Below are 24,745 nucleotides of genomic sequence, written 5' to 3'. Positions count from 1 at the left end.
GGAGTAACTCACATATACTTCCGGTTCAGAAACATCAGGAGGTGCAGAAATTTCGCTAAAGTAATACACAATATCCACGATTATTTCATGATAAGCATATTGTAACATACCTGTATATTTATATGTAAATTAAGGCTGCATCGTTTAGATCATTCGCATTTGAATGACAGTCTTTAGAATTCTATAAAAGTGAACTGGTGCAATTAGCCGGTGTCGCATATATTTTGTGCCAGTATGAATTGTCCCATGTATGTTACATCTATCTATCTGCCATTGACGTCAAACCCCTTGCGGGCACGTAGATGTTTTGCGCGTCAAAATCAAATAGAGAAAGAACGTAGTGATAACAAGAAATATCTTTAAAAATGATGGTCGGCGAATTGTAATAAGGAAAGAAGTTTATGAATTTTTCATCTAACATTTTGCAAAACTAAACACCGCACTTTAACAATTTAAATGGTTCTCTTTTAATTTTTCTCAAAGGTTTTGTAGGTTTGCAGGTTTGTTTCGTTTATCCTTAGACGAATAATTACAGCAGTAGTTTGATGAAGATTCATGAAGCGGTTCATGAGAAGAGGTCATTAAACGTGTTTATATTTTTAGCTAAATTGGTCCCTATCCCTATTTGTAACAAAATAGCAGGAGACCTTACGATATTTTTACACATCGAGTTTGATAAAAATCCATTACATTTTAGTGGTTAATGCGAAGAAAGACATATCTACTTTTAGCTATAGTGGTCCCTAATAGGGCCCGAGTTCCTATATAGATAAATTTCACACTGGCCATAGCTTTATCAGATCAAGTGGTTCCAACGTTGTTTGAACGGTGAATTTTACGCCGATCAGATGGAGAAATATGGCCGATACTACAAATTTCCGGAACTGTAAATATAATTTAAAGGAATTTCTACCAGTTAAATAACGAATCAAATGAAAACGATGGGTGCACCTGGAGCACAAATGTGTCTATATTTTAGCACGTGTGTCTATTTAGCTGAGATTTGTGCCGTTTATTCAAACACTTTTGTACAGTCCGGCGGGGGAAAGAGATTTTTGACAGTTTTTGACAATATCGCCTCAAATTTAGTGTTTTTCGGGAGCAAGTAACTGTTAAAACACTTTTTATGTAAATGGCTACCTCTTAAAACTAAGTGTATGTATTTTCATAGAATTATTCAGGGTTGTTTCTGAACAATCAGCCGAAAACCTAATGCAACGCCGTTTCGAGTGGGTCGCTATGCAACGCAATCAAGTGGATACCGTTCTGTGTCTTACTTGCGAAGTCTTATCCATCTTAAAAACAGTCCTTATTTTCAAAGCCTAACAATGAATAAATTAATTTGGATAGTTTTATATCATCATATTGATCCCGCCATTTCTAATATATTGTACATTTACATTTTTATGCTCGCTTAACATTTAACATATTTTTGCGGGCATTGTCAAAAAACATCAACACATAAACATAAAGCAAGGATGAACATCGAACAATATCATTAAGTAAATAATAGTATTAGTTCGTAAAAATAAGAACCAGTTCACAGATATTTTTCTCCTCCACGAATGGTACTGAACAGCATGCCAAACTCGGGTTGAGTCTTTAAATCAGTATAGTTACAGTTGGTTACTTTCAGTCCCTTAAAACCAATACATTGCGCTTTCATTACTGATTTGTTGTGCATTTAAGCTGTTCATACAAAATAAATAAAGTTTGGTCCATGATAAAAGTACTGATCAGTTGTTTGTATATATTTTCATTCATATTCCTGGTGAAACGTTCATTTATTTTCAGAGAGATAAATCACAGAGACCGTTAAAATTGGCCAGGGAAAAGGCAAGATTTTATTTGTCCTCCATAAAACAGAAACGATGTAATAAAACTCTACGGTCGCCGTTTAAAAATCAAAATACAAATGAAATACAGACACCAATGAAAAAAAAAAGTTTTCTTGGAAACAGTTAAATAGTACAAGTGTAACACGTCTCTCTTAGTATTGCTAGTCCGTTTATTTTCTTTCATTGGTGTCTGTATTTTATTGGTTCATTTATACATTGATACCACACCCATTAAAATCCGTTCACTTAAGCTGTGTCTATCGCTCGCTAACATTGCCTACTCGTGTATACTAATACAAAAATTGTTGGAAGAAGGTCAGCATACGCCGTACGGTCCTGTATTAAGAACCGTTGTGTTCTTGGCATAGGGTGTAAAGACATTCTTGATGATATATGTTCTGTTTATGGGCATAATGAAATATATTTTTCGACAGTTATTCGTTGGTTTAAGAAATTTAAATGTTGGTTAGTTTCAACAGAAGATGAACCACATGGCCGTCGACCGAAAACAGCAACGTCTGCCAAGATGGTTGCTAGAGTGAAAGAAATAGTTGCTACTGATGCAAGATACACCGCTAGACAAATAGCTAGTATGGTTGGCATCTCAATAGGGCAGCTCATACAATTCTGAAACATAATTTGAAAATGAGAAAGATCTGTGCTAGATGGATTCCCCATCTGTTGACAGATGAGCAGAAAAAGGCACGCGTGCAATGCGCAAACTTGTTGCTTAAACAGTTTCCAAATTACAATGCACGATCTTTCGCAAATGTCGTCACTGGTGACGAGACATTGGTTCACCTTTTTGAGCCCAAACGAAAGATTCAGAACAAAATATGGGCAACAAAGTCTGGCAAAAGACCATGCATTGCAAAGCGGACCATGAGTGTCAAGAAGGTAATGTATGCCATATTCTTCACAACTCAGGGTCCTGCCATTCAGGTTGCTGTACCTAAAGGCAAATCCGTAAATTCGAAGTTTAACAAGACTAAAGTTCTTCGAAAACTAAAGAAATATTTCAAAACTCGAAGACCCGCAACTGGTTTGGCTAATGTCAGATTGCTACATGAAAACGCGTCATCGCACAAGGCGTCTATTGTACAAGACTTTCTGAAGCAGGAAAATGTTGTTGTGCTCCCTTCATCACCCTCCTTATTCGCCTGTCCCTGCCCCGTGTGACTTCTTTTTGTTCCCAAGGCACAAAAATACCTTTCTGGTCGAAACTTTGTGCAGCGCAAACACCTCGGTTCTGCAATATTCCAGTGTCTTCATAGTATACCTAGAAAACACTACGAAAAAGGCTTCAAGGATTGGATTAGAAGACTGAAATTTTGCAAATCTGTTGAAGGTGAATACTTCCAGGGGATCAATTAAAATTTTCATTGAAATCTGTCAAGGATACATTTTATGTGCTCAGATGCATTCATATTTGAACAATCCTCATAAAGAGTCCACCCACTTTTGGCATGCTGTTCAGTACCATTCGTGGAGGAGATAAATGTCCTTAATCTGGTTCTTGTTTTTACGAACTATTACTATTACTTACTAAATGATACTGTTCAATGTTCACCCTTGCTTTATGTTTTTGTGTTGATGTTTTTGACAAGTCCGCAAAAATATGTTAAATGTTAAGCGAGCATTAAAATGTATTATATATATTTAGTACAAGATATTAGAAATGGCGGGATCATTTAATCATTGTTAGGCTTTAATGACTGTTTTTAAGACGGATAAGACTTCGTAAGTAAGACACAGAACGGTATCCACTTGATTGCGTTGCATAGCGACCCACTCGAAACGGCGTTGCATTAGGTTTACGGCCGATTGTTCAGAAACAACCCTGAATAATTCTATGAAAATACACACGCTTTGTTTTAAGAGGTAGTCCTTTACATAAAAAGTGTTTTAACAGTTACTTGCTTCCAATAAACACTATATTTGAGGCGATATTGTCAAAAACTGTCAAAAATCTCCTTCCCCCGCCGGACTGTACAGAAGTGTTTGAATAAACGGCACAAACCTCAGCTAAATAGACACATGTGCTAAAATATAGACACATTTGCGTTCCAGGTGCACCCATCGGTTTCATTTGATTCGTTATTTAACGGGTAGAAATTCCTTTAAATCATGCTTACAATACCGGAAATTTGTAGTATCGGCCATATTTCTCCATCTGATCGGCGTAAAATTCACCGCTCAAACAACGTTGGAACCACTTGATCTGATAAAGCTATGGCCAGTGTGAATTTGGAAGAGGACCTTATAATGATGCTCCCGAGCAAGTATGACAAAGATCCACCAAGCTGTTCATGAGACGCTGTATAAAGGCAATTCTAGTTTTAGTTCTAGCAGCCCTAAAAGGGGTTAAATGTCCCAGCTGAACAAAGTTGGCTGCGGGCCTAATAAAGATGCTACAAATCAAGATGGATTAGAATACATGAGAAAAAATCAATTAAAGGATTTTTTTTATTTCTTTTTTTTTTATTTATTTCTAAAATAGGCCAACTGATTCCGCTTTAACAAATGCATATTTGCTATTCATGAATCTTTGGACAATGACGTCACACCTATAAAATGTGAAGGTCAAGCAAAACATACAAATGTAATTATTTCAATATTTCTGTTTCATAAGCAAAGTTTGACCGTAATATCACATAGATAAACTGTATGCAGCGTACCTTCATTTCAGTGTAATGAGATTCAGTCATTATATAGCATTATATAATAAAACAGATTTCAACTGAGTTCAATATTTGCCTACTATACTAAAGAAAAATATTCATATATAATAATAAATCAGTTAAATATTTTATAACAAATATATCAAAGCAAACAAGTACTCATTTTAATATGCAATCTGAATAAGTCACAAAAGCAAGAAACCTTTTCATATACAGATGACAATTGTAACAAGGAAAATCTTTGAAAAAGCACTTCCCTACATAAAAGACTCTTATCACACCCTTATTCATGTGATACGCAGACCGTATTCAGCTCTTTCTTTAATTTGATATATGTTGGTATTTGAACAGGTTTTTATCATATTTATTAAACTTACTTATCATTTTGAGATATATCAATATTCCTGCTAAATATACTGAGCCAAAGTTAGCTTTAAAACTGTGAACAGCGTCGTTTAGGATAAACGCTTTGTCTACATTTCACTCAGCGTAGCACAATCAACAGAGTGAAAGAAATTGACACTCTCGTCCAATCAGGCAGGGCGTTGCATAAATCTTCCATTTTGATAAATTATCTATAATGCGTTATCAAGTAGTTTGATTTGCAAACTGAAGTCACGTGGCATAGGTAAACGAAAACGAATTTAGACGGCATCGCCGAAAAACTTAGAGTGGAAGAAACTAAAAATAACTGGTGATAGAAAAAAGGTTAAAACTTTAGTTTGCAGGATAGGGCGAGACATGTTCAAGGCTTCAAACTGCAGCACTGCACTACTCTAGGGTAGGGAGGTGGGCGACACTGAGAGGAAGTTGTTTCCAATGGTACACTGTTCTCAGAAAATAAGAAAACTTGTAATAGTCAGTGGTAGCAGTAATTAACCTATAACTTAGGGAATGGCCATAGCAGACACAACGGGTCATTGGGGTCAGGTAATCTACGATCACGATGAGTCTTATAGAAGAGTGATAACCTAGAATCTATATGCCTTAAATCCAGTCGACGAAGGTTTAAGGAGTGTAGCATATCTGTTACATTGTACACTGGAAGTATGGCCGTAGTCGGTCTTTATCCAACGGGCGGCTCTCCTTTGGACGCTTTCAATTTGGTCAGTTTGGGTGTGGGGCAACCATACCTTGGAGGCATTTTCGAGCTGGGGTCGGACTAGAGTCAGGTAAGCAATGGTCTGAAAGGGTTGGGATTTGACCTTAATGTTTCTTAGTAAGAACCCTAGGGTTTGGTTAGCTTTCTTGGTTGACCTGTTTATGTGATTGTCCCATGATAGGTCATTTGAGATATCCACGCCTAGGTATTAGCTGAGCTGACCGATTTAAGTTGGACTCCATGTAGGTAATACTGGGTAGGGATAGGATGTTTCCTTCTAGTGGCGTGGATCACTTGACACTTGGAGGTGTTGAACACCATATCCCACTCCAACTCCCACTTTTCTAGAAGTTTTAGGTCATTTTAGAGAGTGACAGATTGGTCTGCAGATGACAAAGTTAGATATATTGCCGTGTCATTTGCAAACAGACGGACTTTGGAACTGACGTTTTGTGGGAGGTCATTTATGTAAGCTAGGAAGAGCAGGGGACCAAGTACAGACCCCTGTGGGACACCTGATGATACTGGGATGGCATCAGAGGTAGTGCCATTTAGGACTACTGATTGGATCCTATTATCATCATTATCTAAGAAGCCTTTGACCCATCTTAGTATGTTACCTCTGACTCCATATTCATGCATTTTTAGCTCGACTATACGAAGTATAAGGAGAGCTATCCTACTCGCCCCAGCGTCGGCGTCGGCGTCTTTCCGCGTCCCCACCTTGGTTGAAGTTTTGGTGCACTTTCTCTTTTTTCAACTTATCTCTGTAATTACTTGATGGATTTGATTCAAACTTGAAATACTTATTCCTCATCATCATCCACATCATCTGACATAAGGGCCATAACTCTGGCACCAATATTTCATGAATTATCCCCCCTTTTCACTTAGATTTTCAGGTTAAAGTTTTGATGCACTTTCACTCTATCTCTGTTATAACTGAATGGATTTGATTCAAACTTAAAATAGTTGTTCAACATCATCACCCACATCATATGACATAAGGTGCATAACTCTGGCACCATTTTTTCATGAATTATTCCCCCTTTTTACTTAGAATTTCAGGTTAAAGTTTTGGTGCACTTTCACTCTACCTCTGTTATTACTGAATGGATTTGATTCAAACTTAAAATAGTTGTTCAGCATCATCACCCACATCATATGACATAAGGTGCATAACTCTGGCACCAATATTTCATGAATTATCCCCCCTTTTCACTTAGATTTTCAGGTTAAAGTTTTGATGCACTTTCACTCTATCTCTGTTATAACTGAATGGATTTGATTCAAACTTAAAATAGTTGTTCAACATCATCACCCACATCATATGACACAAGGTGCATAACTCTGGCACCATTTTTTCATGAATTATTCCCCTTTTTACTTAGAATTTCAGGTTAAAGTTTTATGCACTTTCACTCTATCTCTGTTATTACTGAATGGATCTGATTCAAACTTAAACAATTGTTCAACATCATTACCCTTATCATATGACACAAGGTGCATAACTCTGGGACCAATTTTTCATGAATTATTTCCCTTTTTACTTAGAATTTTAGGTTAAAGTTTTGATGCACTTTCACTCTGTCTCTGTTATTATTGAATGGGTTTGATTCAAACTTAAAATAGTTGTTCAACATCATCACCCATACCATATGACGCAAGGTGCATAACTCTGGCACCAATTTTTCATTAATTATTCCCCCTTTCTACTTAGAATTTAAGGTTAAAGTTTTGATGCACTTTCACTCTGTCTCTGTTATTACTGAATGGATTTGATTCAAACTTAAAATAGTTGTTCAGCATCATCACCCACACTATATGACACAAGCTGCATAACTCTGGCAGCAATATTTAATGAATTATGCCCCTTTTTGCTTAGGATATACTTACATAGTGTTTTGATACATTTTATCTTTACCTCTCTTATTACTTTAAGTTGATATTTTTGACATAGACTCAGGCTATTGTGCAATATCTTCATCCACAATTGGAGTCATTAAACACTCCATTGACAGCTCTAGTTTCCCCAGATGTGCCCTGAGTTTCACTATCCAGCATCGAAATAGTCGAGCACGCTGTCTCCTGTGACAGCTCTTGTTAGCTTTTCTGATCGCTCGATGTCTGTCGTCTCTCTGTCGTCCATCAACATTTAGCTTGTGTATGCGATAGAGGCTGTATTTTTCAACTGATCTTCATGAAATTTGGAAAGAATGTTAACCTTGATGAAATGTAGGACGAGTTCGAAAATGGGTCATCTGGGGTCAAAAACTAGGCTAAATCAAAGAAAAACCTTGTGTATGCAATAGAGGCTGTATTTTTCAACTGATCTTCATGAAATTTGGTCAGAATGATAACCTTGATAAAATCTAGGATAAGTTCGAAAATGGGTCATCTTGGGTGAAAAACTAGGTCACTAGGTCAAATCAAAGAAAAACCTTGTGTATGCGACAGAGGCTGTATTTTTCAATTGATCTTCATGAATTTTGGTCAGAATGATTACCTTGATAAAATTTAGGGCAGGTTGCAATATGGGTCATCTGGGGTCAAAAACTAGGCCACTAGGTCAAATCAAAGAAAAACCTTGTGTATTTGATAGAGGCTGTATTTTTCAATTGATCTTCATGAAATTTGGTCAGAATATTTGTTTCCATGAAATCACTAGGTCAAACATGTTTACACTGTTATGGTATGTTTCTCAGGTGAGCGACCTAGGGCCATCTTGGCCCTCTTGTTAGAAGGACTTTCTCATGGCTAACCTTGTCGAAGCTTACTTAAATCTAGTAGTATAAGATCTACTTGTTTCTTATTGTAGACTGAATTGACCAGATCATTTACTAACATAACTAACTGAGTAACACATGACCTTTTTTCCCTAAATCCATGCTGTAGGTCATACAGAATACCATGGTTGCTGAAGTGCTTAACAATAGATGTTGAAACAATGTGTTCAAGAACTTTGCATAGGACACATGTTAATGAAATTGGCCTATAATTTACTGGATTTGACCTATGACCTTTTTTACAAATGGGGGCAACATATGCAGATTTTTACTGGGATGGTAGTGATCCTTCCTCCCGGGATTTCTGGAATATGACCTCAAGGATGGGGGATAGTTCTACAGAGAGTGTAAGGAATTTTGCTGGCATTTGGTTGTAGACATTTTGTATATTTTATGTCATACAGTGATAAAAAATCAGGGAATACATAATCCTTAAATTTTGATTATCTCCTTGAAAGTTACTGCAGGTGATAAAGATATAAGTAAACAGTATTTTTGATTACTTTCTTCCAACAGAAACTTAGTAAAGTGCTGAATCAGCATCCTGGATCATTTCCAAAGGAATTATTTGAACGACACATAATTTTAATTTATTCAATGTTTGCCTGTTCAGTGACTGGAAATTTAGGGATCTTGTCGCAAAGCACTAGAAAAGGTTAAAATTTCAGAGATATATAAACATAAATTTCAGAGATATATAAACATGATAAAGGTGCTAGATTATTGCAAGCTTTGTAAATAAGACAGCCCGTGTGGAAGTTACATCTTTCGTTAAATGTCATCCACCCAAGTTCTTTAGCATATAAATCTTTTGTTCTTGTTTGGAACGTTTTATTCAAAATTATTCATGCAGCTCTACATTGAATTTTCATTATTTTCTTTACAGAACTCTTATATTCTGGTCACCATACAATGCAATAATAATCAAATATTGACATTATTTATGCATTATCAATTATAGAATAGTAGGATATACGTCTAAACAATGCTATTTTTGACTTAAGTTTAAATGTAAATTTAATTTAAATGATATATTGATAGGCTGAGTGATAATGCATAACTCTAGCTTTACTCATTTCTGATTTATCTCCCCTTTCATTATGAAACATTATGGATGGCCTATGGTGTACTTGTCTGCTCTTGCTTGTTAAATTAATTTTTCTATACTTTCTTCACAGGATGCTTGAAAACATAGATGACAGGTTAAAATTTCTGTTGGGTCTGACAGCTGCAGCTACGGCCAAGTATCTGGCCACCTGGTGGCTGAGAGAGAAGAGGCAGGACAGGTTTGAGTTGGTTGGCACAGTCAAAGAACTGATCTGCTATCCTGTTAAGTCATGTAAAGGCGTTTATGTTGATGAAGCAGAATGCACAAAGTTTGGTCTGAAAGTAGATGGTGTATTTGATAGGTAATAAAAAAGCAAGTTTTTTTCATATATTGCAATACATGTACATTGTACTTCAAAATCATTAACCCTTATCATGCTTGACACGTCTGATACTGCCTTTGCGACCGTGCAGTCTGATCATGATCTGCACTGTTTGCCATTCAGTCAGTATCTTTTGGTAAGCACCCCTTTAAAAATTTAATGGTACTATCCAGATTGAAAGATGGACAAGTTCATTATAGAAATTTAGCAGCTAGTGTAAGGGTTAATATTTATGGGGGACTAATTTTCATGGTTTATATGGATTCTGCAAAACTTTAAATCCCAGAGAGCAAATAAAATTTCCTTAAATCTTATTTCTAAAATCCCCCTTTTTCTTCCCAACAGAATAAGTTACCTGTTTTGGCCAGAAACCACAAAATTTAATGACCACAATGATTTCACAGTATTGTGACAATAATAAGATTCAAAACTTTGTTTTACACGTTGAAGTAATATACATTGTACATGATTGTATTCTTGTATTTTCTTTTCACCAAAATTTCATGAAATACTTCTTTAAAAACATTACAGACACTGGATGGTAACTCGAGACAATGGGCGTTTCTTGTCGCAGAGACAGGAGCCAAAGATGGCCTTGATAACGGTGAAGGTTACTGAATCCGGAGTGGAGCTGAGTGCACCAGGAATGTCACCTTGTCAGCTTAGTAGGGACATTCAGAAAACGAGGAATAATATCTCCAAATGCACGTACGTTACAAGTAATCAGTACTTTCTTACGATATTTTCATTACAGAAAGTATGGGAATGGGGTGGGGGTAGTGAAAGGAAGATTATATAGTATAAGTACTCCATGAGTCTATTAAAAGATATTGGAAATTGTTTCATAATTTTTGTTTAGTTAAGCAATAAAATGGTCATTTGAATAGATTTGATACAACTATTATAAAAACACTTGCACTAAAGGTAGCAAGGGGAGGATCAGAATGCTCGAGGTATCCAATGTTTAGAGTGATTGAAACAAAGAAAACATGAAAATATAAGGAAATGGCAGGGGGAACACAATAAATGCTCAAGCAAGCCTAGATGCCTGAGTCATTGATGCTCAACGGAGCAGTGTTTCACTGTGTTTGCATAGAAGGCAAGTAATTGAAAGTAATTTAGCATTCTGTAAATTTTAAGAAGTAACATATCCCAAACAGTGATTTGTCATTGAGTAAAATCACTGTTTTGGAGTTCACATGCGAAGGAATTATATCACATGGGTGTAGCCCCGAGTTTAATATTAATACGCATTGGATGACAATGATTTGTTTTTAGTGAAAATCATTGTTTGATATAGATATTATTTCGATTCTAACATGATAACAAGGATTATTATCTGTATCTTTGACGACATACACTAAATATTTGCCTGGGTTTTTTTTGTGGTTTTCTTTTCTAGCGTGCCACTATAAAGTTTGATGCTATGACATAATAATTATAAGGTACTTACAGTGATTTTGTTGAAAAATAACGCACAGTTTCAGTCTTCTTTGTTCAAAAGGAAAATAAATCGAGTTGTGTTATAGTATATCCAAAGTAGTGCCTCATCCAAATCAAGTTGTCTATATTTTAAAGTATCTCATTATGATATTAAGTAGGTACTTGATACTATGTCATACTTGGATTTTAAGATAGCGCTTTCATTTCCTAGTATTCTATAAAGTATAAAGAAAAAATGAAAGTAATTCAGCAAGTTCCCGACAGTATTGATTTAATATAAAATACTTTTCCCTGTTAAATATGTAGAAAAGCCATCTACTCTATTATTCATTCAGTAAACAATTGATATCCAATAAAATGGAGTTAGCTGTACTCTATAATTATTATACCAAAAAAACTGAACTTAAAAAATATAGATGAATGATGTTTTGACATTTTATATAGGTTGCTGTCTTAACCTTTAACCTGCTGGCGGCAAGTGATTCTGCCTTTGCGATCAGTGCAGACTAAGATCAGCTTGCCCATCTGTGCAGGCTGATCATGGTCTGCACTGTTCGCTATTCAGTCAGTAAATTTTCAGTGAACTCCCCTTCGAATAATAAATGATATTGCCCAAATTGAATGATGGACCAGTCCATTTTAGAAATTTAGCAGGGTAAGGGTTAAAGTATTTGTTATTACCTGTGGCTGCAGGTATATTGGAATGCAACAAGTAGTGTAGCACATGGGGAATGGGTGATATCACGTGATTTTTTACCGATATGTGATTGGTTTATTGCATTTATGGAACGCCGTTTTCGCAATATAGCTGGCGAGCTATATGATATATAGAGAAATGCTCGTGATCTGAATTCCTCATTTATTATTTCATATAATTTATTCAAACTTTCAGCAATGATCAATATTGATACTTAGTTGTGCATAAGAGATTTTTAAATGCTCTTTAATTTCCTGGATTATGGTTCTGTGTTGTTTTACTCTACGACGTCCAGGTGAAGGCATGAATCACATTTGTGACAGCTGTAGTAAAGTGTTTCAATAGTCAAGGAATGTGACCAGTTGAGATAAAAGCTATGTTATACATAAAAGGGAAATATAGTTATTTTGCTCAAAACAATGACTTTCAGAATTAAGAAATACCAAAGAGCTATAAAAATAAATTTAGATTAGATTAAAAATAGATTATCTCCTGTTGCGATTCTGTGTATTTCTTACTTATTTGGAAATGTATATTTCATAGATCTACTTGTAAAACACGTAGAATGGAGTAATATTTCCTACATTAAAGCGTAATGGTACGATAAAAAAACAAGCTCGCTTTTCATCCATAAATTACTTTTTAGACTGTGGTCACACAAACATCAATAACAATTTCTGGTCTGTTTAACTTCTGTCCGCAGGAAATCTTTCGACTTGTTCTTAATCTGGAAACAATCTATTATACTGCAGGGTATGGGACTGTAATACACAAGGTCTAGACTGTGGTGATGCTGCAGGTCAGTGGGTGTCACAGTACCTAGGAAAACCTGGACTCCGAGTAATGTTTTATTCTCACGACCTAGAGAAAAGGACATTTATAAATGAGACAAAACCATGGTTTACTAGAACCCTAGAAACAGACTATGTAAGTGTGTAACTGTTATTTTCATCCTCCATTTTAACCATTTAGTTGAATTTCTTGTTGTTTTGGCATTCATGCAGGATAAACTAAATGCTATTTATGCCCTCTGTGTTGAAGACCTGGCAGACATAGAGTGTTTGGACTGTCTGTCCATTATTCTGTCAGAACATCATTCCATCTAAGACACTAATCTTACAGTTTCCATCCAGTTCAAATGAAACTTGGTATACTTCATCAACACGATGCAAACGTGCATGTAATTGTGACATTCATGTCCAAACATGATTTTTTCAGTTATTCCCATTTTTGGATGTAACAATATTACACATACATCATTCTCTACCTTGTGTACTCCACTCCATTTTCTGTCCAGTTGGATGAAATTGGATGTGCATTATCGCATGACATTCCCCTTTTTGGATTTTATAAATTAAATATTATATCACTACTGCATTTGAGTTTGTGTACTTAATTCTTTCTCTTTAAATGAATCATGGTATACAGTACCAGCATCAATGGGACATGCATAATTACATTACTAGAACATTTGTCAGGGTTTTTTTATGTGTGTGTGGGTTAGTAAGTCCCTTATTCAGACTTTAATATGTCATTCTTAGATCAAGCATTTTCATGGTGTCATACAATGTTAACATCATTGTTTTAGTAAACACTGTTGAAAAGCTAATTAAGTCTAAATAGTTTCTGACACAATACTTAGATTTTAAAAACAAGATGTTACATGAGCCGTGCCATGAGAAAACCAACATAGTGGCTTTGCGACCAGCATGGATCCAGACCAGCCTGCGCATCCGCACAGTCTGGTCAGGATCCATGCTGTTTGCTAACAGTTTCTCTAATTGCAATAGACTGAAAGCGAACAGCATGGATCCTGACCAGACTGTGCGGATGCGCAGGCTGGTCTGGATCCATGCTGGTTGCAAAGCCACTATGTTGGTTTTCTCATGGCACGGCTCAGTCATATTCTGTTTGAAGAATTAAAGGAGGGCTATTGGTCTTACCGTGATGTCAGTATGACTGTAATGAAGTATGGTATGGTTCTCATATTTACTGAATATATACTTAAATCTCCTTAACTACTGTGTATGTTATTGTGGAACTGTTGATCGGGATTGGCCTTGACAAAAAAAAAAAAACTTTCGGTTTTCAGTATTGGCAAAGTTTCAAATGGTTATGCTTGAAATCCTTCCAACAGCTCTTGTTTGTTTTTCACTCTCACCATAATTTAGTAATAGTTTATTGTATTAAATGCCTTCTTGTGTTAATAGCTATATATAATTATTTGTTGCAGTGTGGGTATGCAGACTGGGCTACCTATTTATTCCTGACCACATCTTCATTAGAAGCCCTCAACAAGCACCTTAAGAAACCACTCACAATGAAGAGTTTCCGACCAAACATCGTCATTGATGGAACAGATGCATTTGAAGAGGTATAAAAACATCCAGACTTTTATGGGGTTTAAACTTACTTTTGTGAAGAAATCTTTACTTTTTGAAGTTGATATTAAAAATAGGCTTGTATTTGTTTATATTAAACAGACTTTTCACTTTGATGAAAAATGTCTTAGTACTTTGTTTAAATGTATGTAATGAAATATTCCTTTTTATCAACACTTTTTCTGCTTTCTGATCATCATGCTTGTTTTAAGACCACATTTGAGTTTTCATCATTTTCCAGCAATCTCATTCCCCATTCATTCTGTTTCATCAGCATTCCTTAGGTTTTTGGCATGTTTAAGTCATTTACCTTACTTGATCTTGCTTATTGCACTGTAGCTTATTATCACCACCTAATAGATTTTTGTGAAATCATTCAATACATGTATTTATACTTGCATGTACATTAGCTAACCATGTAAGTTTAGTTACAAAATTAAATGGCAAGCTTTAGTGAACCATCAGTTTTTCTTAACAAACCTAATATTGATTCAGTTTTCCTGTACTGGCTATGTACTTCATTTTTATATGCCCAAAGGTAGCGTATTATGTTTTGATGTGGATGTCTGTCCCTCCATCCGTTAGCAATTTTGTGTCCGCTCTGTAACTCTTGAACTCCTTGAAGGATTCCGAAGAAAGTTGACACAAATGTTCAACTCATCGAGACGATGTGCAGAGTGCATGTTTCCCATGACCTTGCTTCAAGTTCAAGGTCAAATATAGGGGTCAAATGTCATACCTTGGGGCGTATATTGCTCCGCATTGCGGTACTCTTGTTTATGCATTTTAGACTCTAAAATACATTTTTCAGCCAATTTAATTTCAGATTTAAGCAAGCTGTTGGAAAATTATGTAAACAGAAATGATGTTGTGGTACTTTAAAGATTTACAACACGTTTACATGACAGCTTGGAATTTATAATGATAAAAAGGGTGGTGCTGTATTGCATGATAAAGTGATATGAAATGAGCCGCACCATGAGAAAAACAACATAGTGCATTTGCAGTCTGGTCATGCCCTAACAGTTTCTCTAATTGCAATAGGCTTTGAAAGCGAACAGCGTGGATCCTGACCAGACTGGTCACAAATGCACTATGTTGGTTTTCTCATGGTGCGGCTCAATTATAACTTTTGTAATGTACATCTATACTTTTGTCTTATTATGATGATACATAAAAATAACAGGTTAAACTGTAGGATTTCTATAGTATAATTTTATCATGTTTATGTCTTAAAGTTTGCCTTTAGATTTATTTTACAATCACCTACTTACCTAATATAATTAAATGTCTTAAAGTTTGCCTTTAGATTTTTTCTACAATCACCTACTTACCTAATGTAGCCAGCTACTGTCCATGTAAAATTTATTTAGAGGATAAAGTCAAAGATTTTATATTTCATTTAACCAGCATCTCTACTGACATCTGTTTGAGCCACTTAATCTGTAACAGGGTTTTTCGTGTACTGTGAAATCATTAATATTCAGGGGGGACTAATTTTCATGGCTTTCATGGTTGAGTCAATCTACGAAATTTAATCCCAACAAACAAATAAAATCCCCATTCACTTTATGTTCAAAAGTTGTAATCCACGAATTCATATCCCCACGAAATTGCCATTTTGACTAAACCATGGTATTAATTTTTCATGCCCACAAAATTAAATGATTTCACAGTATTGTGCCATTAGTTTCCAAGATCTAGCCTAAGGTATAAAATATATTCTAATGGTCTCTAAGAGTGGAAGAAGGATCTTTAAAAATTTCTATGATATCTAAAAAAGTGTAATTTTCATGTCAAGAATGATTTCACAGAGTTATTTACCATTGCACCTGCATATGCTAGTTAGAATATTATTTTCTTCTACAACATAAAGGACACATGGGAAGAAATTCTTATCGGGGAGGATGTACAAATGAGATGTCTTGATGCCTGTTCTAGGTAGGTATGTTATAACGGAATGAGAAAGAATGTCTTGATGCCTGTTCTAGGTAGGTATGTTATAACGGAATGAGAAAGAATGTCTTGATGCCTGTTCTAGGTAGGTATGTTATAACGGAATGAGAAAGAATGTCTTGATGCCTGTTCTAGGTAGGTATGTTATAACGGAATGAGAAAGAATGTCTTGATGCCTGTTCTAGGTAGGTATGTTATAACGGAATGAGAAAGAATGTCTTGATGCCTGTTCTAGGTAGGTATGTTATAACGGAATGAGAAAGAATGTCTTGATGTCTGTTCTAGGTAGGTATGTTATAATGGAATGAGAAAGAATGTTTTCATGTTTTCTGATAAGGTAAGTAGATAAGGAGGTAAAGAGATATTACTGGAAAATGGAACTTAACCATTTCTAAACAAACTGCTATCACGGATTATGCCTTTCCTGCAGGGCTTTTTTTCAAGTATAGTAGAGGATGTTTATAGGCTTCATGCAGTTTTCCCTCTAAATTTGACCTCTAATCAGGATTTTTATTCCATTTTGTCAAAATACTGAGCTCTTTCTTCTCCTCAAGTTCCATACTTCAAAAGATGTAAGAATTTCCCTGTACAGTATAACAGAGTAAACTTCTATGAATTTTCAGAAATATTGTATTCTTAAGTTTTATCATTGACACTAATATATCAGCGCATACTGTATGTGCTTAAAAATGGAACAGTTTGCAGACATTGTTGAAAGAGTCTGGTTCCAAGGCTTATAATATTGGATTTGGTAACCAGTCTCAAAAGACAGTCTTTTTACTGGTCAATTTGAAAATTGAGCACAGGATCAGCCAATAAAATGCTGTATTTTTTAGACTGGTCGCCAAATCCAGTTTTATAGCCTTGGATCAAGTTGATATAAATTTTTGTTTTGAGAAAGTATGCAAGTTGATTTCTTCGCTCAACATTTATACCCAAGAGGATGAAATACCTTTATACTACATGTGTAACGAAGGTAAGTATTTTTACTCTGTATATTACCCATCCAGAGAGCAAAACAGCTGTACACAGGGACAAAGACATGGCAGAAATGGTGTTTAGGTGGTAAGGTATATTTAGGAAAATATTATTTTTTTGCTATTGTTGATAGCAGTTACTTTGCTTGTAAGAAGTAATGAAATGCAGTGTAGAACATTCTTATAGGTAAGTTTAGAAGTTAATGAGCCACTTTGATTTTTAAGTTGCTGAGATGCTTAAAATAACCTCCCAAGTAGGTAAAAGGAAGGACAGATTGTGGAAACTTACATAGCGTGGGATGCATGAAGTATTTTAATAAAACTACTTAGCTTCACCATAATCAACCAAGTATTAATGCTTTATATGTACCAATACCTGCTTGCAAACATTACACAGTATAACTTCTGTTAATGACACCTGTAAAAAACAAAAACAGAAAGGCTGACATATTATGACATTAAATTCTATCTGAATTGAATACGCTAGAGATTTCTAATTTTTATGCTCTCCTGAAATTTTCATTGGAGTGGTTGGGGGAGGTATGTTGCCACCTTCCATCTGTCTGTCCATCCCAAAATCTTAGCTGCTCAAACAGTTTTCAAGGGATTTGGCCAAAACTTACAGAAATGTATCATTATGAAGTGAACTTGTTCATATTATCAGGACCCAAGACCCTTGGATAGAATGAAAACAAAATGCAAAAGTAGTATAATATAGTGTAACAAAAGAATAGCTTCATGACAAACTTACCTCAGTCATGTATCAGCTTTTAAAGCGATATTGCTCTGTAGAGCTTGTTTGGCAATATCCTCCAAAAATCATTTTTACTCTGACTGCACCAAAACTTGCTTCCACTGTCAAAAAGTCTCCAAAAACCCAGGGCCCGTGCTGCCATTGTAGCCAATGGCTAATCAAATGCCACTTTGGCTACAAATTTGATGATCAATTTTGCAATTTTAAACATATTTTTGTATGATTTTAACAGCTTTTTCTTTATTTGGCTACAGCCAATTATTGGCCAGGGCAGGCTTTAAAACCCTACTCTGAATGCCCCATGACTTGACTCTGACTGCTCCTTCATTTCCCTTCCACCAGCTTTATTTATTATTCTATCAGTAAGTCCTGTGCCTTAATCTTTGGATTGATAAACTATTCCTTGTGCATGTAGGATGACTGGGAGGAGATTATCATAGGAGACAAAGTCCAGATGAGATGTTTGTCTGCCTGTGACAGGTTCGTATTTCATACCTTTTTACAGTTTTGTTGATAGGTTTTAAAACTTGGGAGCTATTGTCCCTAATTATTAGCAGATACATTTGCAGTTCACCTCAATCTCATAATTATGCAACCTTTGGGTCACAATCTATTGATGTTCAAAAATTCATGCAGTGTTAAAAAAGTGTTTTTAGCTCACCTGTCACATAGTGACAAGGTGAGCTTTTGTGATCACCCTTCGTCCGTCGTCAGTCCGTCCGTCCGTCCGTCTCGTGCGTGCGTCCGTCCGTCCGTCAACAATTTCTTGTCTGCACGGTAGTGGTTTCATTTATGATTTTATTTTAACCAAACTTGCACACAACTTGTATCACCATAAGATCTCGGTTCCTTTCTTGAACTGGCCAGATCCCGTTACAGGTTCCAGAGTTATGGCCCCTGAAAGGGCGAAAATTAGCTATTTTGACCTTGTCTGCACAATAGCAGCTTTATTTATGATTTTATTTTAACAAAACTTGCACACAACTTGTATCACCATAAGATCTCGGTTCCTTTCTTGAACCGGCCAGATCCCATAATGGATTCCAGAGTTATGGCCCCTGAAAGGGCCAAAATTAACTATTTTGACCTTGTCTGCACAATAGCAGCTTCATTTATGATTTGATTTTAACCAAACTTGCATACAACTTGTATCACCACAAGATCTTGGTTCCTTTCTTGAACTGGCCAGATTCCTTTATGGGTTCCAGAGTTATGGCCCCTTAAAGGTCCAAAATTGGCTATATTGGCTTTTGCAGCCATATAGAGACTTCATTTATGGTTTTATTTGACACAAACTTCCAAAATATCTTCAACAACAATAAATCATGGATTTCATGACAAATTATTCCAGAGTTATTTTATATCTGATTACCTCCCCTGATTGTAATCAAAATGGATTTATATCAGTAAGTACTTATAGGACTTATTTGAAATTTCATTATTGTTATTAGTTGGACTGAGCCAATCAGGGTAGATAACTATGGACTGATTTATGTCAAATTACCTCCCTTTATTTCAAATTAAAATGGGTATATCTCCGTAATTAATGAAGATACTGATCTGAAATTTCATTTATGTCAACAGATTTATTTGGCAAATCCTTCTTTTGTCCACTTACAATATTTTTTTTTAATTACTTACTTTTTACGTTACTATAAATAGCTTATTTTTAGTAACATTTTTTATTATTGGCCGTAGGGAAAACACGAGACCAGTTTTCTGTGGTACAACATGGATGGTACCTCCAATTTTTAGGTGTATTTTAACATATCTATACCTTGTAAGATTTTTTTTTTCTTTTTGGTTAAATTTCTTCCCATTGTTGTTCCTGTCTTTTGGATTTAGATATTTTTTCTGAGGACCTTCTTGTCCTCAAGTGCAATGATAACAGGTGAGCGATATAGGGCCATCATGGCCCTCTTGTTCATTGTTTTTGTGAAGCAAGACTTAGTAGTACAGCATTAAGTCAGTTCAAGTATTGGCTTGTTCTATGCAAGAAGGTAATTGTTTTGCCAATTGCAGAGATGATTTGTATGACAGCCTCCTCACTGCTGTAGGTTCGAAATTGGGCTTGGGATGTTGAATGTTTTCATATAAGGTAGAACCATCAACCTTCTATAAGGCAGCTAGATGGTTTTTATCCAGGTGTCCACCCATGATAAAATAAAGCCTGGAATGGATTCAACCAGCAAAAGCTGGGAAGTCCACATATGACCTTAAGTTATGTTGATAGGACATGAAACACACTAAAAAAAATTTAAAAATGAATAAAGAGTAACATTGTCTTCATTCAAATTGTAATGGAAAAATCTTGCCTTGCACATGGATTGAAGTCCTGACTGTTTAATTCACAGTCTTATGTTGAAATATGTTCTATGCGCTTTGGCAGAGTGCTTGATAGACAGACGGTTAGATAGCATAATAAAAATGCAATACTAATTCAGCTGCAAACAATATATATTATTATAGAAATTGGTCTATTAGTAATATGAATGGTTTTGGATATTTTTTCTCTAACTTTATTTCAGAACAGAGGTGAAATTTGGGGAAACTTGTGTGAAGTTTGAATGCATTCAAAAAATGTAAATGCATTATATGTAGGCCAAAGCTTTCCAGTCTCACCGGTATAGATTCCATAATTATCTAAAATTGATCTGTTTCATGTAATCCAGTTTATAGTCGATTTAGAAATGCATCTTGGGTGACTCATTTTCAGATGTGTGTTGACTACTGTTGATCCAGAGAAAGGTGTTAAAAGTGAGGATGGTGAACCATTGAAGACATTAAAAAGGTACAATTAAAGTTAACTTAAGTAATAGTTCTGGAAAAGTAAGCATATGTTACATAGCCTGAAGAAATTCTTGCTTCATTCTTATTTGTTTGTTTTGGGTGTAATTCCGTTTTTCAACAATATTTCAGTTATGTTACAGTGGGCAATTAACCTAACCAGTGTTCCTGGATTCTGTATTAGTACAAACCAGTTCTCCTCAAGTAACTTTGGCAGAAATTGTACGTACTGGAATCTTGTCATTGATTATTGAGCATCTAATGTGATGATGATGCAGTACTGTAATGGAATGTTATGGGACGGGCTAAAAGGAGTTGCAAACCATAAATCAGCTTCTATTTTTATGCCCCCGAAGGGAGGCATATTAGTTTTCAACTGTCCGTCCGTTCGTCACAACGTTAACTTTTTGCATGAAGGCACTTTACTGGCGAACCACTGCACCCAGGACCTTCAAACTTCACATGCTGATAGTACTTATTGAGTACATGACCCCTATTGACTTTGGGGTCACCAGGTCAAAGGTCAAGATGCTGCGGGGGCATTTGTCACCATTAGTGACAGCTCTTGTCTATTGCTGAGACGCTTTTGCTTCTCATCGGCTCTGTTTTACATTGAACTTATATTTTTGATCAAAATAGCATTTGTCCTGCAGGACAAGTACAGGTGTAGCAACTTCTGCTCACCCAGAACCAATTTCTACATGTATTTACAAGTGGACAAGTGGATTTGTTGATTCCTGAGACGTCTACTTACTATGATATAAATCTTGCTCTCGTAAAATCTGGATAAAACAAACGCCTTCTTAGTATCAAAGTTCTACCCATGAGTATCATGCAAAATAAAATTCTCCTTCAGGACCAGTGGAACTTCGTTCGCTGAAACTTGGATAATTGGAACACCACCCTCACTCTAGCCCTTCATCAGATCTAGGCAAAATCCCTATATATTGTATATTGTTCAATTGCACAAACTGCAGATTACTGGAACAAATCTGGACGGTCATGTTGAGTTAGAGCTAACGAAGTTCAACTGTAGTTCAGATGTGTTCTTTTTTATGCCCCCTGATCTACTGATGCGGGAGGCATATAGTGATTGTCCTGTCCGTCTGTTCGTTCATCCGTCCGTACAAGGTTAACCAAATGGGACCGTTTCGTCTAGCATCAATACCCCTTACTAGAATGACTTGATACTAATGCAGATGTAACCTGTGACCTTTCCTCATCTTCAGACATCACCTGACCTCAGTTTGACCATGACCTTGAACTTGACCTCGTTTTGGACTTGGGTTGCTTTGTATCGACAAGGATGCCACCGGGGGCATCAAGCGTTTATTGAATGCAGCTTCTTGTTTCAGTTATGTGCTTTACATTGAAAATATGTTTATGCAAGTCTTACTTTACTTCAGTCTGTAATTGATGATACTGATTTTATTTTGCATGGGACTTAAGTACCTACCTACATCTTTGAATTGTGATAATTTCTGTTCCAGAATAAGATCCATTCCACCGTATGACAAATACAACGAATGTGTGTTCGGTATAAATGCTGCCCCAGATGTGTGCGGAACTGTTCAAGTTGGTGATCCCGTATATGCCATAAGAAAGTTACAACAGTGACATATATATATACAAACAGTGTTCATCTTTATAGTTAGAAATAGCATATTAAGCTTATGTGCATTAGTTTAAGGGCATTTTAACCAGAGATATCAGATGTATCAGTGGCTCTTTGATTAAATAATTCTGCTGTAGGATTTTGAGACTTTTATACATACATGTACCTTGCATCAATTTAATTCTGCAAATGTATATTAGCTAACTGTGAATTGTCCATAAACAGGTATTTTTAAACATTTTGGCTCTTTTTGAAATGCTTTTGTCAACTAGGGACCCATTATCATTACATATTAGGCAGTAAATTATATTTACATTTGTTTCTTTGGCATGATTCAGTCTGATTGTTTGAAAAAAAGTATAAAATTTTGTGTCCAATTCAACTATTAATCAGAGATCGTCAGCTCTGCATTATTCAAAACAGTTGCTTTGTTTCTATATGTATTTTATTAAGTGTTTTAGGCTCAATCAAACCTTACTTTTTTACTTATCTGATAGGCAGCTACCTCAGACATTGGCAAATAAGCTTGGTGAAAGAAACAGATTAATTCTGACATCTTTTGAAAAATTGTACACAATTCTAAAGACCTCCAAGTGCAGTAATAGGAACTTTGTAATTTTCCAAATATCTCAATTTGTTTTGAATTTATTTTGAAAGAAAAAAAAGGTTTTTATATGTCTTTTGTAAGTTTCAGTCATTTCAGCACTAGAAACCATTTAAATTAAATTACTGGTTTGCGACCAGTATGGATCCAGACCAGCCTGCGCATCCGCACAGTCTGGTCAGGATCCATGCTGTTCGCTTTTAAAGCCTACTGGAATTGGAGAAACTGTTAGCGAACAGCATGGATCCTGACCAGACTGCGCAGATGCGCAGGCTGGTCTGGATCCATGCTGGTCGCAAACCCACTATGCTGGTTTTCTCATGGCATGGCTCATATATTTTTTGCCATAAGATTATGAATTTGTTGGATCAGTATTAGTCTGTTAGCATTTAGCCAGTGTAGTGTACAAAGGGCATTTTAACATAGCAACACTAGTTACCTAGAAATTATTTTTTGATTAAATGTATGCTTGAGCATTAACACTTGAAATTCTGTTAAGAGTGAATTTCAGAATAGGACCAGATATAGGCATTGTAAGATCTGAAGTTGTCAGGCCATAGCAAAAATTGTTATGGAGTTCGTTTGTATGTAAGCTTAATTACAGTCGCCACAGGTTAACCATATGGGAGACTCCTCCAGAAGACTGTCAGTGGGAGGATAGTGCAAGATACAGAAGATGCTCCATTTTCAAAACCTTTCCTGGTTCTTTAGCTTGCCAGGTGTAAAGCAGGGGACTGTTTGTAATTTTTAGTAGGAGGAGCGGGGGCTCGAACTCACAACCCCTGGTTTAGTAGTCAGACAGTGTTACCACTGGACCAATGCATTCTGCTCTATTGTTATGGAGTTTTACAGGTGTTGGTTTATCATCAAGGAGAACAGTGCCCCACCTGATAATAGAAGCCTTGGATCTTTTACACTATCTCTTAATCTACCTAGACAGAATTATGGTTTATTTAGATTTTATTCATCTTTTGGCATATTTAATTGATATAGGTAATTTCAGGTTTATGTCTGTTGGTTGTACTTTGGCTACCTCTTTTATGAATTCCAGTATGCAGTTGTTAAGTTACATAATAATGTTAACATTTTTGTGTGTTTTAAAGCCACTTGAAATTTGTGCTAGTCTCTTCTTATTTCACAGATTTTATGTACCAATATATGTTTTACTTCAGGGTTATGTGTATAATATATTTGCTCATTACTGACCAGAAGTTATTTTTTGGGAAAAAGAAAACATTTTGCCTTTTTGGAAGAACCTCGAGTTCTTTAGCTATTGCAATATACTACCTCCACCCTCCACCCACTCTGCTTACCTTAAGGACTGGTATTTTCTTATTATGCCCCCGTTCGAAGAAGGAGGGGTATATTGTTTTACAGATGTCAGTCGGTCGGTCGGAATGTAGACCAATCCGTTTCCGGATGATAACTCAAGAACGCTTGGGCCTAGGATCATGAAAGTTGATAGGGAGGTTGGTCATCACCAGCAGATGACCCCTATTGATTTTGAGGTCTGTATGTCAAAGATCAAGGTCACAGTGACCCTGAATAGTAAAACGGTTTCCGGATGATAACTCAAGAACACTTGGGCCTAGGATCATGAAAGTTGATAGGGAGATTGGTAATGACCGGCAGATGACCCCCATTGATTTTGAGTCAGTATATTAAAGGTCAAGGTCACAGTGACCCTGAACAGT

At 35.9% G+C, this 24,745-nt stretch overlaps 1 protein-coding gene across 3 annotated transcripts; it reads left to right on the top strand.

The window, feature by feature from the left end:
- The first annotated feature begins 17 nt into the window (after positions 1 to 17).
- On the top strand, positions 18 to 24,256 carry LOC123541153 (mitochondrial amidoxime reducing component 2-like). 3 transcript variants are annotated; one of them, XR_008371206.1, is made up of 9 exons: positions 18 to 60; positions 9,586 to 9,816; positions 10,369 to 10,545; positions 12,730 to 12,904; positions 14,211 to 14,351; positions 16,235 to 16,299; positions 18,461 to 18,525; positions 20,762 to 20,836; positions 22,323 to 22,383. XR_008371206.1 is itself a non-coding variant. In XM_045326555.2 (8 exons), the coding sequence occupies exons 2-8, from the start codon at positions 9,587 to 9,589 to the stop codon at positions 22,447 to 22,449; spliced, it is 990 nt and encodes a 329-aa protein (XP_045182490.2). In that variant the 5' UTR covers positions 18 to 60; position 9,586; the 3' UTR covers positions 22,450 to 24,256. The 3 variants fall into 3 exon arrangements, 2 of the variants coding, with proteins under 2 accessions (XP_045182490.2, XP_053400884.1); XM_045326555.2 differs by lacking the exon at positions 16,235 to 16,299 and having other exon boundaries at positions 22,323 to 24,256; XM_053544909.1 differs by lacking the exon at positions 18,461 to 18,525 and having other exon boundaries at positions 22,323 to 24,256.
- The last annotated feature ends 489 nt before the right edge of the window (positions 24,257 to 24,745 follow it).

The sequence above is a fragment of the Mercenaria mercenaria genome, chromosome 1, assembly GCF_021730395.1.
Source record: "Mercenaria mercenaria strain notata chromosome 1, MADL_Memer_1, whole genome shotgun sequence".
NCBI lineage: Eukaryota > Metazoa > Mollusca > Bivalvia > Venerida > Veneridae > Mercenaria > Mercenaria mercenaria.
Note: the sequence above shows the minus strand (reverse complement) of the source record. Positions and strands in the feature narration are given on the sequence as shown.